General features: G+C 42.2%; 1 protein-coding gene across 11 annotated transcripts in view; it reads left to right on the top strand.

The window, feature by feature from the left end:
• Positions 1-17,872, top strand: part of LOC135205133 (zinc finger protein 160-like) — an 82,464-nt gene that overhangs the window by 25,792 nt on the left and 38,800 nt on the right. For 10 of the 11 annotated variants that reach the window (XR_010312492.1, XM_064235550.1, XM_064235505.1 and 7 more), the window contains one exon: positions 720-764. The exons of the other annotated variant lie outside the window; for it this stretch is intronic. Coding sequence is in view for 8 of the 10 variants with exons in the window: in XM_064235550.1 (XP_064091620.1) it covers positions 720-764 (45 nt within the window). In the remaining 2 variants the exon portion in view is untranslated. The remainder of the gene's footprint in view (positions 1-719; positions 765-17,872) is intronic. 11 annotated transcript variants of the gene reach the window in all.

Below are 17,872 nucleotides of genomic sequence, written 5' to 3'. Positions count from 1 at the left end.
GGATCTGGTTTGTATAACTAGGAAAAAATGCAATTGACTCTGAAAACTTGTGAGTTTTATGATTGCCTGTACCCATTAGCACTCAAGTTTGTCACTCCCTTATCAGCATGAAAAAGTGACTTATTTAGGGGTGTAAATGCATTACCGGTTTGATGCCTGTAGGTACGTTGGTTGCCAAGCCAGCAGCAAATTGATTATGCTTAATAGTCTTTTAAAAATTTTCTTAGCTTTCCAATTTTTCTATAATTACCTTAGATTTTCCTAGTTAAATGAATTTATTTTTGACTGATCATTTTTTTATAATTTGCTTTAAAGTTTTTAAGAATTGTACTGTCCTGAAGGTATTTTATAGAATTTGTTGAAAATTATGGCAAATGTTTTCTTTGAAGGTTTAGTACAATACAGTATATGTTGCAGTAATGTCATATAGACTGTATTGTGTAATAAAATTGAAATCCAAAATTAGAGAGAATGTAAATACGTATTGATTTTATAAATGTGATTTGAACTTTGTATGGCTACCAATATCTGGCCTGCCTTACACACACACACACACACACACACACACACACACACAGACAGACAATGTGGGATGGTAGTCTCCACTGTGAATCCTTTGTTTTAGAATTTATAATTTTTGCCATGTATTGTATTTTTAATAAGGTAGAATTACTTTTTTGTAAGAATGCATGACTAAATTTTATATGTATTCTTAACAGGTCATCATAGTTTAGAGGCAAAAGACTTAAGCTTACACATCCAAGGTAATGTAAAGAAATGTTTTCCATGTTCTAGAATAAACAAATAAGAATTTTTGTTCATGTTAACCTAATAGGTATATGCATTAAACGTATTCATCTTCTAGTGTATGTACAATTGGTGTGGATGAAATCACATTCGCAGGAGGATAACCAAAATTTCGACTAACCAACATGAGACAATAGTCAATGAATTCATTGAAAACAACATAGACACAGAACGAATCCGCATCATGCAGCCGACATAAACAGACTCAATGAAGACTGCCCTCTAACAAGGAAAATAGAATTATGGGAAATCAAATAAAATAATTATTAAAAATTTTAAACACAAGGCACCAGGAAGAAGTGGAATTAACAAGGTCATAATCCAAAATTTACCAGATGTTGCACTTGAAAAATTGAGAGAAATATACAATTGGGCTCTCTCAATGGGATATTTTCCAATTATATTCAAGAATGCAATAATGATTTTGATACCCAAACCAGGAAAAGATACGTGCCAGGTAGAGAATTTTAGACCAATATCACTACTAGAAATACCTGGCAAAATATTTGAAAAAATATAAAACACAGACTAGTGTTGTTCCTAGAAAGGTAATCAGCTACACAATAAAAATCAATATGGATTTAGAAAAGGAAGAGGAACCCAGATTGCAATAGCAACAATATATGAGAGCATTGCACTGTCACAAAGAAGTAGATACCTATGCAACCTAGTATGTAGAGATATAACAAAGGCATTTGACAAAGTATGGATACAAGGACTTCAATACAAATATTACATCTCAACCTTCCAGGCATTTTTGAGAAAATACTATGCAACTTCATCAAAGATCGAACAGCAGCAATCAAGTCACTAAATTACATAGGGAATCCCATTCCCATTACTAAGTGGAGTCCCACAAGGATCTGTACTCAGTCCAACATTATTCATATTATATACATCAGATATGACTCCACCACCAGAGTACTGTACTGATGTCTGCTTTGCAGATGATATAACTCAAATAGTCATACACCCAGAGAAACGTACTAGGAGAAGGGACCCAAATTTGAAAGAAGAGAAGTAGCACAAAAACAATGAACCAAATTGAAAGAATAAATCAATTTGAAAAAGAAGTGGAAGATAAAGAAAACAAATAAATCCAAATTCCAACTAGTATCGGTATCTGCATACAAACCTGCACAAATATTGTTAGAACCAACAACCAATGAATTTTACTAAAATAAAAGTACAAGAATACTAGGAATGCAATTCGGACAAAGGGGGATATCAAGACATGTTAGAGAAAGGCTAAGGATAGCAAGAACAACACAAAATACAAAGCTGAAAAGGTTTAGGAATATGAACACATCTATCAAAATCCATTTCTACAAAAGCCTAATCAGACCAATAATGGAATATCCACCAATACCCACGTGCTTGGCATCGACTTCCAATATAAGTGCATTACAAAAATTCCAAAATAAGATTCTAAGGTCTGCAGTGAGAAACAATGAAGAAGATGACGATCTGAATATAGAACAAATACATAAAAAATACAAATAGAACCAATTAATCAGAGATTATACAGACTGGCAACCAATATAGGAGTAAACTAGTTCAATACAATAGTGAATTAGTAGAAGAATCAGAAGCAGAAGAGAGAAACCTTGACCCAAACAACACAGACCACAGATGGTGGAGAAGAGTATCTCATATATTCATCGCGATGAACCTCGACCATTATAACTACTATTAAGAAATGTCTTGTGAAAAAGTAATTTGTAGAATTTAATATGTAGATATGATGCAAAATCATTATGATAATTAAAATTAAGTTTAGAGTTAGAAAATTGGAACTTTATAAAATATGATTATATTATGTAATAAAATTCAAAATATGTAATCTGTACAATTCACCATGTCATATAATTTGATAATCATTATTGTATTATGTTAATATTAGCTAGAAAATTGTACCCTTACCCAAATATAATCGTGGATAAACCACACTTTACCTTACTCTTACTAATACTTAACTTTCTAAACTATTCCCTACCAAGGTTAGCTAGCTAACTACCCTCACTCTTCTTTCACCCATCTTACCTATCAGCTAAAAAAAAAAAAAAAAAAAAAAAAAAAAAAAAAAAAAAACAAAAAAAAAAAAAAAAAAAAAAAAAAAAAAAAAAAAAAAAAAAAAAAATCACATTCATTCATTGCTGCTTATTGGTAGTCTTTCTTGCATATTTGACCTAGGTGAATGTTACATATCATAGGCATAAGCACAGTCCCCAGTATATTTACTTTCTTGTAACAAGAATGCACTTATGACGTGTCTGTACTATCACCATTTGTAGGTATGTATCTCTTGGTGCATGTTACTATCTTTCTTGTTTCGTGTTTTTAAACTTGTGAAATCTTGAAGTATGGTGATGTAGCATTTATTTAAAAAGAAAATGCTCTTTTGGTTAAAAGCTATACTATTTGTCTTATTTGTTATTTATTTTAGAAATCAGTATTATCTTATTTTTGAATATTTTTTATCATAAGTTGATTTTCACTTATATAGCTTACCCGGTGGTTACATATAGCTGTCGTCTCCTGACGTCACGGCAGAATTTGAAATTCGCGGTAGCGTTAATGGTTTGAGAGGTGATCCCTCTACTCCCGCCCTCTACCGGGTACCGGGAACCATTCCAACAATAAATCAGAAGTTTCCTGCCGTCGGAACCGGTAACACGGTTCCTCTTCTGGTTGGAATTTGGATTTGATCATCTTAGTTTTCTCCTTTTGGTGATGTACCTTGAGTTTACTGATCTTTTTGCTAGCGCGATAGTTATTTTGGTTTTGATATTGTTGTCCTTTTTAGGAATTATTTTGAATTCTTCACGATGTCTGACACCGGCTCTGTTCAGTATAGGGTGTGTAGTAGTGGGTGTAAGACTAGACTTCTTAAAGCTTCACTTGATCCTCATTCTATTTGTGTTAGTTGTAGGGGACGTGAATGTTCTTTTGAGAATACATGTGAAGAATGTAAGTCTCTAACATCTCAGGAGTGGAAGGCACTGGGAAAGTATATGAGAAAGTTAGAAAAAGATAGAATCAGAAAGGCTTCACAGAGATCTTCTTCTAAGTCAGTGAGTAGCCAGGATATTCCTCTGAATTCTGTTAATCCTGTTCCTATTAACCCCGTAGTGGTTGCTCCTGCCCTTGAATCTGTATCTCCCGATCCCGATCCCGTGTCAATATTACGAGCCGATATGGACTTGAAATTTGTCTCTTTCCTCACCACTATGCAGAAAATGGGTGAGACAGTGCAAGAAGTGGTAGTTAAGTGTGATAAATTACTTAGTGCAAGTGTAGTGGAGGAGGTGGTTGTTCGGCCCGTTCGTTCTCCTAGGTCTAGGCCCCTGTCAAACTCCCCAGATCCTGGGAGGAGGCATGTCGAAAACCGAAGGGAGGCGAGCGGGATCTGCTCCCGAGCAGCCGCCCCCTCAAGCAATCCTGTAGCCGTATCCCAGGATGCTGTCGCTCACCATTGGAAAGGTGTTGCGAGGAAGTGTTTTTCGTCAAGCGACTCTAGTTCAGATGTTTCCTCTTATAGAGGTTGTCGTAATAAGACTTCTAGACCGCTGAAAAGGTCTCGCGATGTTTCGCCTGCTGCGGTTCCCAAGAAGGTGGCGGCTGCCGAACCTTCTTGTAGTTTTTGGGAGGAGCCTGAAGCTTTTTCTCGGCGGTTTCGATTTATCGCCCTTTCTCTCATAGAAGTGGAGAAGCCGAACACGCACACTCCTTCGGAGCCTTCTCCAGAGCCTCCTCAAGCGATAACTCCTGCGGCTCCAGACGTGTTTGTGGATCATCCTTCTACGCCTCCTGCGCCTTCTACGTTCAGTGGATCCTCAACCTTCGGTGTTTGAACAGATGAATGCCAAGTTAGGCAGTATCTTGGAACTTTTTGGCAAGTCTCTTTCGTCCCCGAATGCGCTCCCGACCGCCTTACATCTTCCGCAGACTACTGTGCAGTCCTCTTTGCAGGCTCCTTTTCAGTCGCCTCTTCAGGCTCAGACTCTCCATGTGACTCCTCTTCAGACACCACTTCAGGTGCCTGGTCGGACTCCTTTCCTGACTCCGTCTATGGCGCCACGTCAGGCTCTCGCTCGAGTGCCAGCTCAGCTGCCAACGCGGCCGCCAGCTCAGCCGCCAACGCAGCCGCCAGCTCAGCCGCCCGGATTCGTCTCGGTACAGGCTCAGACGTCTTCTCCTGCTTTCTCACACCCTCCTCGGACGCATCAGGGTGTGACTTCGCCGAACAGGATTCCTCTTCCGATGGAATGTTCGCCAGTTTCGTCGAAGGAAGCTTCGGATTTGGAGGAAGAAGGAGAAGTACTTACAGAAAAAGACAAGCATTTGTCGGGGTATAAACTCCTTTTACGATCCTTCGTTGACAACTTTGGAGATTCTTTTGCGCCTTCCGTTCCAGTTTCTCCTAGTTCGCAGTGGAAAAAGGACAGTAAGCCTGACTCCTTGTCCTCGTTCACGCCTCTCGTCCTCTCGATTTCGGCTAAGAAAGCTATCAAGAAAGTTAACGCTTGGCTTTTGGAGAAGAGGGAACAGCGGAAAAATGTTTTTTGTCTTCCCCCTTCGAGACTTTCGTCAAGGAGCCGTGTCTGGTATGACACTGGAGAAGTTTTTTCCCTGGGTGTGACTGCCTCCGCTCAGGGAGACTTTTCTAGTCTCGTGGACTCTTCCCGCAGAGCAGCCCTTAATACTGCTAAGATTTTCTTTTCAACAAATGAACTGGAGCATCTTTGCAAGAGTGTTTTCCGTGTTTTTGAAGTTGTTAGCTTCCTGGATTGGGCCATTGCTTCGCTGGCCAGGAAAGTAAAGTCATTTGGACTTTCGGAGGAGCAGTTGAAGGATTTTGCCTCGGTACTGGATTGTATCGATAAAGGCATCTGTGATGGAGCTTCGGAGCTCGCTGCCATTTTCGCCTCTGGAATGTTGAAGAAGAGACAGCTTTGGTGCTCCTTCTTGTCGAAAGGGGTCTCATCGAACCAGAAGTCAGCCTTGCTCTTCTCTCCTTTGGACAAGAAACACCTTTTTCCGCAAGAGATTGTGAGCAAGATAGCTCAATCTTTAACACAGAAAGCGACCCAGGATCTTTTATCACAGTCAGTGAAGAAGCCCAGGAAGATAGCTCCGGTTCTTTCTGCTTCTCGGAGTGCTCCCTCCACGGAAGCTCCTAAACCATTTCGAGGGAGAGCTCCCGTTCGATCTTTCTCCAGGTTTCTTGGGAGAGGTAGAGCCTCTTCTAAAACCACTCCCTCTTCCATCAAGAAGTAGGCCCGTAGTCCTCCACACAGCAGTAGGAGCCAGATTACACCTTTTCTGGCAGACCTGGTTTCATCTCGGAGCGGATCCTTGGACGGTCCAGGTCCTGAAGGAAGGATACACCATTCCGTTCATCAAGCACCCCTCTCTCACAGAATTTCCTGTGAATTTGTCAGCTTACTCGGAGAACTCCGAAAAATTTGCCGCCCTCCATCAAGAAGTTCCCGCCTTACTGGCAAAGAGGGCCATAGAGTTAGTGGACTCTCCGCAGGAACCAGGATTTTACAATCGCCTTTTCCTGGTAAAGAAGGCCACGGGGGGTTGGAGACCGGTGTTGGACGTCAGTGCCCTGAACGTCTTTGTCCTGAAGACGAAGTTTTCTATGGAAACAACCCAATCGGTATTAGCAGCGCTTCATCCTGGAGATTGGATGGTTTCCATGGACCTTCGGGACGCTTATTTTCATATTCGATTCATTCGGAATCGAGAAGATTCCTGAGATTCGTGTTCCAGGGCCGCATTTATCAGTTCAGGGCCCTCTGCTTCGGCCTGTCGACAGCTCCACAAGTGTTCACCAGAGTTCTGTCGTCAGTAGCAAAGTGGTTTCATCTAGACGGGATACGAATCTCCATGTATCTAGACGATTGGCTTCTCAGGGCAAGGTCCAGACAGAAGTGTGTGGAGGACCTACAAAAGACTTTAAGGCTGACGGAAAGCCTAGGTTTGTTAGTAAACAAGGAAAAGTCATGTCTCACTCCTTCTCAGGAGATAGTTTATTTAGGAGTGAGACTGAATTCAGTTCTTTTTCAGGCTTTTCCGTCTCTCCAAAGGATCGACTCTTGCCTGAACAAAATAGACGAATTTCTCGTCAGACAAACTTGCTCGGCGAATCAGTGGATGAGCCTTTTAGGAACCTTGGCTTCAATAGAGCAATTTGTAAGTCTGGGCAGGCTCAACATGAGACCACTTCAATTTTACTTGAAGCAGAAGTGGCAAAGGAAGAAGTTCCCAGACCTCCTTCGTGTTCCCCATCTCGGAAGGAATCAAACAGGACCTCCTTTGTGGAAATCAGAAGGAAGGCTAGAGGAAGGCTTGTCTCTAAGCCAGTTGAGCCCCAACCTTACGCTTTTGTCAGACGCATCACAAAGGGTGGAGCTACTCTGGGGAGAAAGGAAGTGTCGGGACTTTGGCAGATTCATCAGAGAAGCTGGCACATAAATCTAAAAGAGTTGAAGGCGATTCATTTGGCTCTAATGCACTTCAAGACAGAGGTAAGAGGGAAAGTAGTGCTGGTTCAAGCAGACAACACCACGGCTCTCTCTTACATCAAAAACAGGGGGGGACACACTCGTTCTCTCTGTGCGAGGCGGCGAGAGACCTTCTCATTGGGGCGAAAGAGAACAAGGTTGTCTTGAGCACAAGATTTATTCAAGGCTCGAAGAATGTAAAGGCGGACATTCTCAGCAGGAGAGGACAAGTCCCTCTCCCAGAGTGGACGTTACATCTTCAAATATGCAAGAAGCTTTGGGGGATTTTGGGGATGTCCTCAGTTGGATCTCTTCGCCACAAACAAGACAGCTCGTCTACCACTGTATTGCTCCCCAGTCCAGACGAGGAGGCGTTTACAGTGGATGCCATGCTTCTGGACTGGTCAAATCTGGATCTGTATGCCTTTCCACCTTTCAAAATGCTAAGATTAGTTCTGGCAAAGTTCAGAGGTCATCAGAACGTCAGGATGACTCTGATAGCCCCCTTTTGGCCGGCCAGGGAATGGTTTCCGGATCTACTACTGCTGTTGACGGACTTTCCGAGAGAGTTACCGTTAAGGAAGGATCTACTCAGACAGCCCCACTTTCTGAGGTTCCATCACAACTTGTCCGCTCTTCGACTAGTCGCCTTCAGACTGTCGAGCATCTCCTCAGAAAGAGAGGATTTTCAAAGAGAGCTTCAAGGGCTATTGCTAGACCCAGAAGAGAATCCTCGGATCGAGTGTACCAAGCTAAGTGGGTCCAATTCAGTGCTTGGTGCAAAGAAGAAGGAATTTCGTCTTCTAAGACCTCTATAGCTCAGTTAGCTAACTTCCTTCTTTTTCTTCGTGAAAATAAGAAGCTTTCTATCCAGACGATTAGGGGTTATAGAGCTATGTTGTCTTCTGTGTTCAGACATCGAGGATTAGACATTTCTAATAATCAAGACCTCTCAGACCTGATTCGTTCCTTTGATACGACCAAGACAAAGGAGTCAAGAACAGTAGCTTGGAACCTGGATGTAGTTCTTAAATGGCTGATGTCAGTATAGCTTCGAAAACCGATCTCCTAGTTTCTTTTAGAGATCTGACCAGGAAGACACTTTTTCTTTGTGCTTTCGCATCAGCTAGAAGAATCAGTGAGCTGCATGGTATTGATAAGAGAGTTGGATTCGCTAAGGGCAATGCCATTTGCTCATCAATGCTGGGGTTTTTGGCTAAGAATGAAAATCCCTCACGTCCTTGGCCTCGTTCTTTCTCTATAAAGAACATTTCAGAGTTAGTGGGGCCTAATGAGCCTGAATGTCTTCTCTGTCCAGTGAGAGCACTTAGACATTATGTGCAAAGGACCAAAGGTATAAGAGGTAAGAGTGATAACCTGTGGTGTTCAGTGAAAGATCCTTCTCGTCCTCTTTCTAAAAAGAATGCGCTCTCCTTCTTTTAAGGATTTGATTTCTGAGGCACACGGACAATGTCAGGACTCAGATATCAAAGTGTTTAAAGTCAAAGCTCATGAAGTTAGAGCAGTGTCTACGTCTATGGCCTTTAGACGTAATCTGTCTTTGAAAGACATTATTAAATCTACATATTGGAGAAGCAATTCTGTCTTCGCATCTCATTATCTGACAGATTTGCAAACCACATATGAAAACTGCAGTACATTGGGGCCATTCATTGTGACTGACACGGTATTGGGTGAGGGAGAGAAGGATGTATCCCATCCTCACTAACTTTTCTCCTTGATTATGTTTTTTGTATTTTTAAGGTTGTCTGAAGATACAGGGAGTTTTTTTTTTTGAGTATCTTTCAGTCTTTTAATGTCTTGGTGTATTTCTTAAACGGTTGTGGTGATCCCTCGTTTTTCATTGTATTTTGTGGTGATTTGTACTGCGCCCTGAGCAGGGGCATTATAGTCATGTCCGTTACGGTCACGTCCTCAACGGCAAGTACTTATTATTGTGTCCGACGCACGGATCCATATATCCTGTCGGTACAATAAAGGCCAGCAGACTACAGAGGCAGTAACCACTGAGTCAGCGGTCTTTAAAGGTAAGGAACCTATATCTTCGGATAATTCCAACAGTTGTTATTTTAGCTGCCATTGTCCCACCACCTAAATGTGTCAATCAGCTATATGTAACCATCGGGTAAGCTATATAAGTGAAAATGACATTTTTATAATAATATAAAGTTTCACTTATACTTACCCGGTGGTTACATAAGGAAGCGCGCCCTCCTCCCCTCATATGGACAGGTAGGCATGAAACTTCTGATTTATTGTTGGAATGGTTCCCGGTACCCGGTAGAGGGCGGGAGTAGAGGGATCACCTGTCAAACCATTAGCGCTACCGCGAATTTCAAATTCTGCCGTGACGTCAGGAGACGACAGCTATATGTAACCACCGGGTAAGTATAAGTGAAACTTTATTTTGTTCATGAAACTTACCTGACAGATATATATATAGCTGTATTTTCTGAAGTCCGACAGAATTTAAAAATTCGCGGCACACGCAGTGGGCGGCCAGGTGGTAGTACCCATTCCCGCCGTGGGAGGCGGATATCAGGAACTATTCCCATTTTCTATTCATATTTTTTCTGTCGCCGGTCGGTAAACAACTGTTTACAGACCTCCGCCTAGGATTTTGTTTAAAACTTCATTAGCCGCTTAAGTATCCTAATTATTCTTTCGATTATTAACTTGGATTTGTGGCTAGGCATACGCTATTGTAAATTTTTTCATTGCATTTGATGTCTGAAGCTAGTTAGCCTAGTTTCAGACTTTGTTGTCTGCATGGTAAGGTGAGGCTACCGGAACTTTCGGTAGACACTCGCTTAGTATATATGACGTTTACATGTTTTCTTTGCATAAGTTCAATGTAATAGTGTAATGTGTGACTGATTACGGAAGAAGGAGGATTCATGTACGCATTTTAGAGCGTGTTAGAATCAGGAGTTTTCCTCCACATTATCTTGATAAAACTATAGAAAGGTAAACAGAAGTTAGAAATAATGAACCTTCTAACCTCCTGTAGATTTTATTTTGCCTAACCCTGTGGTAATGGCTTTACGGGCCCTAAAGAAGAAGTGTCTGCTAGAGGATTACATCAAGTAATCTTAGGCTAAAGTGCTCGCTCTCCAATCAGTGTTGTGAAGTGTAGTGCCCTTGTGTTGTGGAGGGGCATCAGATCGGCCCCATAATGCCTCTAGGCCTGGACCTCTGTCAGACTCCCAGGACTCTGGGAGAGGGCATGTCGAAAGCCGCAAGAGGGTTACGGGGCTCCCCACCGATCTGGCGTCCCTTCGGCAGAACCTGTTGACGCTTCCCAGGCTGCTAAAGATCGTGCACGTGCACGAATCTTGAAGGATTGCTTCTCGTCCTCCGAGGCGTCCTCCCCGCGCAAGGGTTGGAGCTCTCGGAAGGACTCGCGCCCTCTAAGAAGCTTTAGAGAAAAGGATGCTTCACGTCCTCTCTCTCGTTAGGAGGGAACGTCAGATCGGCCCCATAACGCCTCTAGGCCTAGACCTCTGTCGGACTCCCAGGAAACCAGGGAGAGGGCATGTCAAAAGCCGAAGGAAGGTTACAGGTTTTTCATGCTGATCTGGCTTCCTTTCGGCAGGTCCTGTTGTCGCTTCCCAGGCTGCCGAAGATCAAGCACGTGCACGAATCTTGAAGGATTGCTTCTCGTCCTCCGAGGCGTCCTCCCCACACAGGGGTTGGAGCTCTCGGAAGGACTCGCGCCCCCTAAAGAAGCTTTAGAGAAGAGGACGCTTCACGTCCTCTCTCTCTCATCACGAGAGGATGAAAGAGTCCTGTGCCCTGTCAGGGCTCTCGAGTTATATTTACATAAACGAAGGAAGTAAGAGGTCCTTCGGGTAATGTATGGTGCTCAGGAAGAGACCACATTTACCCTTTTCGAAGAATGCACTGGCTCTTTTCCTAAGGGAAATATTAAGGAGGCTCATTCATCTTGCCAGAAGAGTGATTTGAGCCTCCTGCGAGTGAACGCTCATGAAGTTAGAGCTGTTTCAACCTCGCTAGCATTCCAAAAGGATTTGGTAATCAAGGACATTCTAGATTCCACCTTTTGGAGGAGTAACTCAGTATTCGTCTCCTCTCCTAATGGCGCTCCGTATACGTTATGTAACGTTCGCTTTACTTCGAAAAAGCAAGCTGATAAGTTTGACGTCCGGCAAGCTGCTTTGCACAGTCAAACAACTTATGTCTCTGGTTCGGCATAAGAAGGGCAATTTAGACGTGAAGAAGTTTTTGGAATGTGTCTCGACGTCCTATAGTGGAGACATTCTCCAGGACGCTCGGCAAGCACCTTGCGAGGGTGTCTTTTGGACGCTCGGCGTTCCTTTGCTGAGTGCGTTTCTGGAGATGGTCTTTTGCATTACTAAGACGCAAGTTGTCGCACAGGCGGCCACTGTCTTTGTAAGAAGGTATGAAGGTCTTTAAGGCCCGTCCTGAAGACGAAAGCCATACGTCTTCCTTTAGTGTTCACACTTCAGGAGCAGCGTGCGGCTCTCCATGGAGACTCGCATGAGGACGTCCCTTGAAAATATTCAAACGTCATATGCAAAACACGGTTCGTCGTACATTGAGATGTTGGCAAAGGTCGCTCGCCAGGACGCCTCTTGGCGGGCCTGCATGCATCAGGGCGCTCAACGAGTTCCTCTCTGAAACGTCGTTCAGAAGACTTGGTGTTCTCTGTTCAGACACGCTCGTAGCTAGCAGGTTTTTTTTTTTTTTATAGCAGGACGGACGTTTTTTTTTTTTTTTGAGGACGCTCACAGGACGCTTTCCAGGACGCTAAGCAGGACGCTTTTGAGGACGCTCGGCAGGACGCTTTTGAGGACGCTCAGCAGGACGCTTATGAGGACGCTTTTGTGGACATTCGCCAGGACGCTTCGGTGGAAGCTCGGCAGGACGCTTTGCGAGAGTAAAGGCGTCTTATTTGCTGTTCACGACGTTTCTTAGGACGCTTGACGCTTTATAAACGCTCGTCAAGACGAGGTTTTTTCAGGACTCTCCACAGGACATTCCTTTACAAAAAAGGATTCGGAGTTAGCGGAAGAGACGATACCCAAATTTTTTCTTCGATCCCTCTTTCCTCTTCATCGATTTCTCTGAGAATCGGGAAGATTATATACTCGGATTCCTGGGTGACTTTCGGTCATGTTAAAGGGTTTCCCCTATTAGCAAAGTGCTAATAGTTTTGTCAAGTAAGGACGTTTTCCCCATTGTCAAGATATTAAACGTTTTGTCATTTAAGTGGGGGACCCCTCATAAATGGGGTAGTTCTCATTGACATAGATTTTAACGTTTTTATCGTTTAAGCGGATAAACTCGTTAACAAATTTCGGAAGAGCTCTCATTCATTTTCAGAGGCTCATCCGGGGAGTAAGAAAAAGACTTGTAGACTAGATCCAGGAAGTCTTATGTTCAATATCATAAGAACATTGAACGGTCCTTTTCGATCCTCGGTTCTCTCTTGATGATCTCTATTCGAATATTACTCCCTTTTCTTGGAAAAGAGTCTTGGTAAAGAGTCAAGGAGTTCTTTTAAAAAGCCTCATTCATTAGAGCGTGGACAGTCGTTTTCCTTTCTTTCTCTCTTCCTCGTCGAGGAAAGATGTAGTAGAGAATTCGATGTTCAAATTACTACAATACTTACGTAGTTTATCTTTGCGTCATTTTGCTAACGCATGGGTCAAGTCATATACGCATATCGTATTTACCTCTGCGGATAGAAGCCGAAAGAACTGTTGTTCTAATGTATTTATTTGACACTCCCTTCAACCTTCCATGAGTTTTCGGAGTAAGAACAACTCTTCAGGTATTGTTACGACAACACCGACTCAGCTTCTGTTTTTAGCGAATTCTGTTTCGTTTAAATAGGCCTGCTTGAGAGTTTCCTTTTGCTCGATAATATCATACCTATTCCTTCGTAAAGGGAGTAGCTGGCAACTCAGGCAGTTAGTATTCTGTTCACCATTGAAGCTTTCCTTCGAGGAAGACTTCTCCTTCACTCTCTTTGATAGAGATCGAAGGTGGTCGATCTCCAATCCTTATTTTGTTTTCTTGAAGGAAAGAATTTAGGATGGAGATCGTTGTTCAGAATCCTATAAATATACTACGTATATTAACCTCGCGACATGATTCTACTAAGCAGTTGAATTGTCCGAGGGGTAGGCGCATATCCTAGTTATTCTACAGATTGCGACTTAGACGAGAAGTATTCTAATTGAACTGCAACTCTGGGTTGCCTGCAACCTCCCAGGAGTTTGTTTCAATTTTATATACTTATGGTTTTGTCACGACAACACCATTTCAACTTTTATATTTCCGAAATTCGTTTCGCCTAAATCATAATTGCTCGAGCATAATCTTTTATGCTCAGTGGTTCTAGCCGAACGCATTCCTTTGTGGAATATGGATTACCTGGCAACTCAGGATGACGAGTCAGCGGGAGTTCAAGCTCAGCTACTGCGTATTGAACTGCCTGATAGCAGCTCAGTATCAGCTGGGCCTCCGAGATGCACGGTTGGTTATGTCTCTCTCTCTCTCTCCTGCTTTGATTGACTACCGAACCGTATCTCTGCCCAACAATCATGGACTTAGGTCTCTGATTAACGGGGTTTCTCGCAATTATGAAGGACCATCTACTGCTGTGACGATAGATTCCATCGCCTTCGATATTGCGAGAATTTTCAACAGAGATATCTCTTAGACTCTTTCATCTTTCTGTTTAACGCACGGTAACAAAGTCTGTACAAGTCTCCCGCTGCATCACACTGCGATAATGCGAATGATTTTGCAGACATCTGGGTTTGTCTTTAAAATATCTCATATTCGTAGGTGTACAATTGTTCATTGTTCAACCCGAATTAACAGATATGTCAAAAGACATCGCCTACTCTCCGACCTGACAGCTCTACTTCCAAATGTTCAGCCCATGAGAAGCAGTTCTTCAGGCAGCTTTCCCCTGTGTTTTCATTACTGAAGAACGCCCCGCTTTCATTGCAACTACGACTTCTCACCGGACAGCAATGAAATAGCGGTTAGCGTTTTTCAGTCATTTGTAGGCACAGGTTCAGAATCTTGAGAATCCTTCTCTCGATTTGTCTGTGAAGACGTAGGTTGCATTCATATCTACCTTCGTCTTCAACGGTACAGAGCGATAAGATCTTCAAGAGTAATGGCAGCCTCTTGGCCAAGGCAAAGCAGTGCTGCCCTATTTTCAGTGTTCAATCGGAGGAGGCCGTTTCTGGAGATAGTGAAGGGAAATGACTGTTCCTCCACCTCGACCTCTGTGAAGTTCCTTATGGTTCTATCTTTCCGTTTCTGAAGTATGAGATAAGCTAGAAGTCCTAACTATTGTAGAATATGCAAATATGTTGTTGACGGCCTCTAGGCTCAGAGATTCGGTTCTGTCAAACACAACGCTTCACTATCTTTGAGGTCTTGTGGAGATCTTAAAATTCTCTGGATCAAAGTTCCGGCATGGAACTTAGACGTAGTCTGAGTTTCTGATGCCAAAAGCAATTCGAACCTATCCTTTCTGCGAACTTAATACACGTGACCAGAAAGGCTAATATTCTAACCGCTCTAGCCACGACAAAGAGGGTTAGTGAGGTTTTAGCCATCATCAGAGGTTTTGGCTTTAAAGGACATAATGCGGTCTGTCCTCTAAGCATTCCGTTCTTGATAAGAACGAAAACCTGTCTAACCCTTGACCCGAAGGCTTGGAGACCAAGGGTATGGCACAAATTATTGGGCAAGGGCATTAGAGAGTCCTGTGCCCTGTAGGGTCTCTCAAGTTTTTATCTTGATAAAACTTTAGAAAGTCAAGGTCAACGGACAATCTGCGGTGTTCCGTAAAAAGACCAGACTGGTTCATGTCCAAAAACACCCTGGGCATTATAGCCAAGGAGTTCTTTTAAGAGGTCTCATTCATTGTGTTTTGCATAAAGATTTGAGATTTTTTCTTAATATGAATGCTCAAGAGGTGAGGGCGCGGCCTCGGAAGCATTTCAACAGAGCGTGACACTCAGTAACATCCTGAGTGCCACGCTTTAGCGAAGCAACTCTGTGTTCGCTTTCACACTCCCGACGGATGTGAAGACGACATTTCAGATCCGTAAGTCGCTAGGACCCAATACATATCCGTAGATATATTATTGGGGGCAGGAAGCAACACGAATCCTATCCTATAGAAAAGGGATAGGTGTGCTTTTAAACTTTTTGAAGGGTTGGTCGCTTGAGGCGCGTTCCTTTTCTTTAGCCTAGAAGTTATGGAACTAACTTTGATAGGTTAGGTCAGGTGGTGGTTTTAGCTTCGTTGCCCTCAGAAGTATGGTCATATGGTCTAGTCACATTGTGGTCACGCCCCCGTTGATAGATCATTTAGAGCGCACCAGCATTACAGGTCTCTACCTCGCTGGCAACTCTAGTACGCAGAAGCAGACTTTGGTGAACAGTAATCACGAAGTCGGCTATGCTAACAGGTGAGGAACTAAGATGTATATCATCTACTTAATTTAAGTTTCCCAAAAAATCCTATTCTGTCTCTTCCCACCATCCGAAGGTGGGATTCAGCTATATATATATCTGTCAGGTAAGTTTCATGAACAAAATGTTATTGTTATAATACAATTAAGTTTGTTCATACTTACCTGGCAGATATATATAATTAAAGTGCCCACCCACCTCCCCTCAGGAGACAGTGGCACTGATAAAATATGAATAGAAAATGGGAATAGTTCCTGATATCCGCCTCCCACGGCGGGAATGGGTACTACCACCTGGCCGCCCACTGCGTGTGCCGCGAATTTTTAAATTCTGTCGGACTTCAGAAAATACAGCTATATATATATCTGCCAGGTAAGTATGAACAAACTTAATTGTATTATAACAATAACATATTATTATAAAAATGTTATTTTTTTATCAGTAGTAAATTGATTTCAGTATAATCATTTAGTGGACATGGTCATTATGAAAAATCAATTGACATTTTTTTGTAGTTCTGATAGTATGTACGTATATTTATTATGTACACGTACACATTATTCTTGAGTATGGTAAGAACTTGGAACCTGTCAGTTTCTTAACAAGAGATTAGAGAATTTTGTGGTTTTCTCTGTCAAGAAGTTTGTTAGTTAGTGGGGTGGCAGAAGTTAGTTTTGTGCTTAGTGTGAGTTCAGAGAGACTTTCTTATCATTTTTTAAATCTTCATATGTCACTAATATAAAAAATAGAGCATAGGCCCAAGAATACTACTTTGAGGAATGTTTGAAATGATATTACTACTATGCTGGCAATCAGCAGACTCTTTGCTCTGCCTATCAAAAATTCATTTAAAATATTAATAAAAGTTCCACAAAGTCCCAGTAATTTTATTGGATGGTGTAGTTGGGTTATGAAGCTGAACTACAGTAAAACAAAAACACTATTGGTTAGAACATCTGGTACTGATTTTCCACCCCATCCTTCCCTTCAAGTGGATGGGACTCTGCTGAATTAGTCAAAACCTTTAACTATACTTGCGTAACGTTTGACCCATCATATGAAAGTGTCTGCAAATGCCATAACTAAATTAGGTATTGCACGGAATGCCTCATGTTTTTATGACTATATTATGGAATCATGTGCAACCTGTTTTAGGTCATTTGTCCTTCCTTTACAAGAATACTGTTCTCCGGTGTGGATGTCCGCCTCTTGCATAGATTTATCTATTTTAGATAGAATGGTTCATTGTGGTAGGTTTCTGTTCCTAACTTTCACAGTTATGACTTGGACCAACGATGGATGGTTTCTCATTTGTCAGTTTTTCATAAGTTTATTTTAACACTGTTTCTGGCAGGAGTTCCTCTCTGGATGAGTGGTTACGCGCTCGCCTACCGATTCGGTAGTCGCGAGTTTGAATCTCTGCTCTGTGTATGTGGAATCGGAGGAATTTACTTCTGGCGATTAGAAATTCATTGCACGATATAATGTAGTTCCGATCCCACAGTAAGCTGTAGGTCCTGTTGCCAGGTGACCAATTGGTTCCTAGCCCCGTAAAAATATCTAATCCTTTGGGCCAGCCTTAGGAGAGCTGTTAACCAGCTCAGTGGTCTGGTTGAACTAAGATATACTTAACTTTTTTCTTGCCAAGAGGAACCAGATGTATGGTAAAAGGGCCTCAGTGTCCAACTTGATAGATCCAGAGGTCCTTTATTCCTCACACCATCGGACTGTTGAACAATATCCTTAAGGATGTTGTGTAATTTGATCCTCAAAAGCTCAAGTGAAGATTCAGGGCATCACTACCCTAAAAAAGTTCTTGTATTTTACTTACATATTTATCCATTTGTTTATTCATTTGTTCAAATATTTTTTTCTTTTCAAACAACTAATCTCCTCTTTTTTTGTATTCCTTAAGAAAAGGATTTGTCGTCTGAATAATTTAGATAGGTGCTTTATGATTCACACAATCAAAGGCTGCCCTACAATTTAGATGGTCTATACATCCTTCTGCCTCCTCATCGAGAGCGCTCTGCAAG

This window comes from Macrobrachium nipponense, chromosome 24 (genome assembly GCF_015104395.2).
Source record: "Macrobrachium nipponense isolate FS-2020 chromosome 24, ASM1510439v2, whole genome shotgun sequence".
In the NCBI taxonomy this organism is placed as follows: domain Eukaryota; kingdom Metazoa; phylum Arthropoda; class Malacostraca; order Decapoda; family Palaemonidae; genus Macrobrachium; species Macrobrachium nipponense.
Note: the sequence above shows the minus strand (reverse complement) of the source record. Positions and strands in the feature narration are given on the sequence as shown.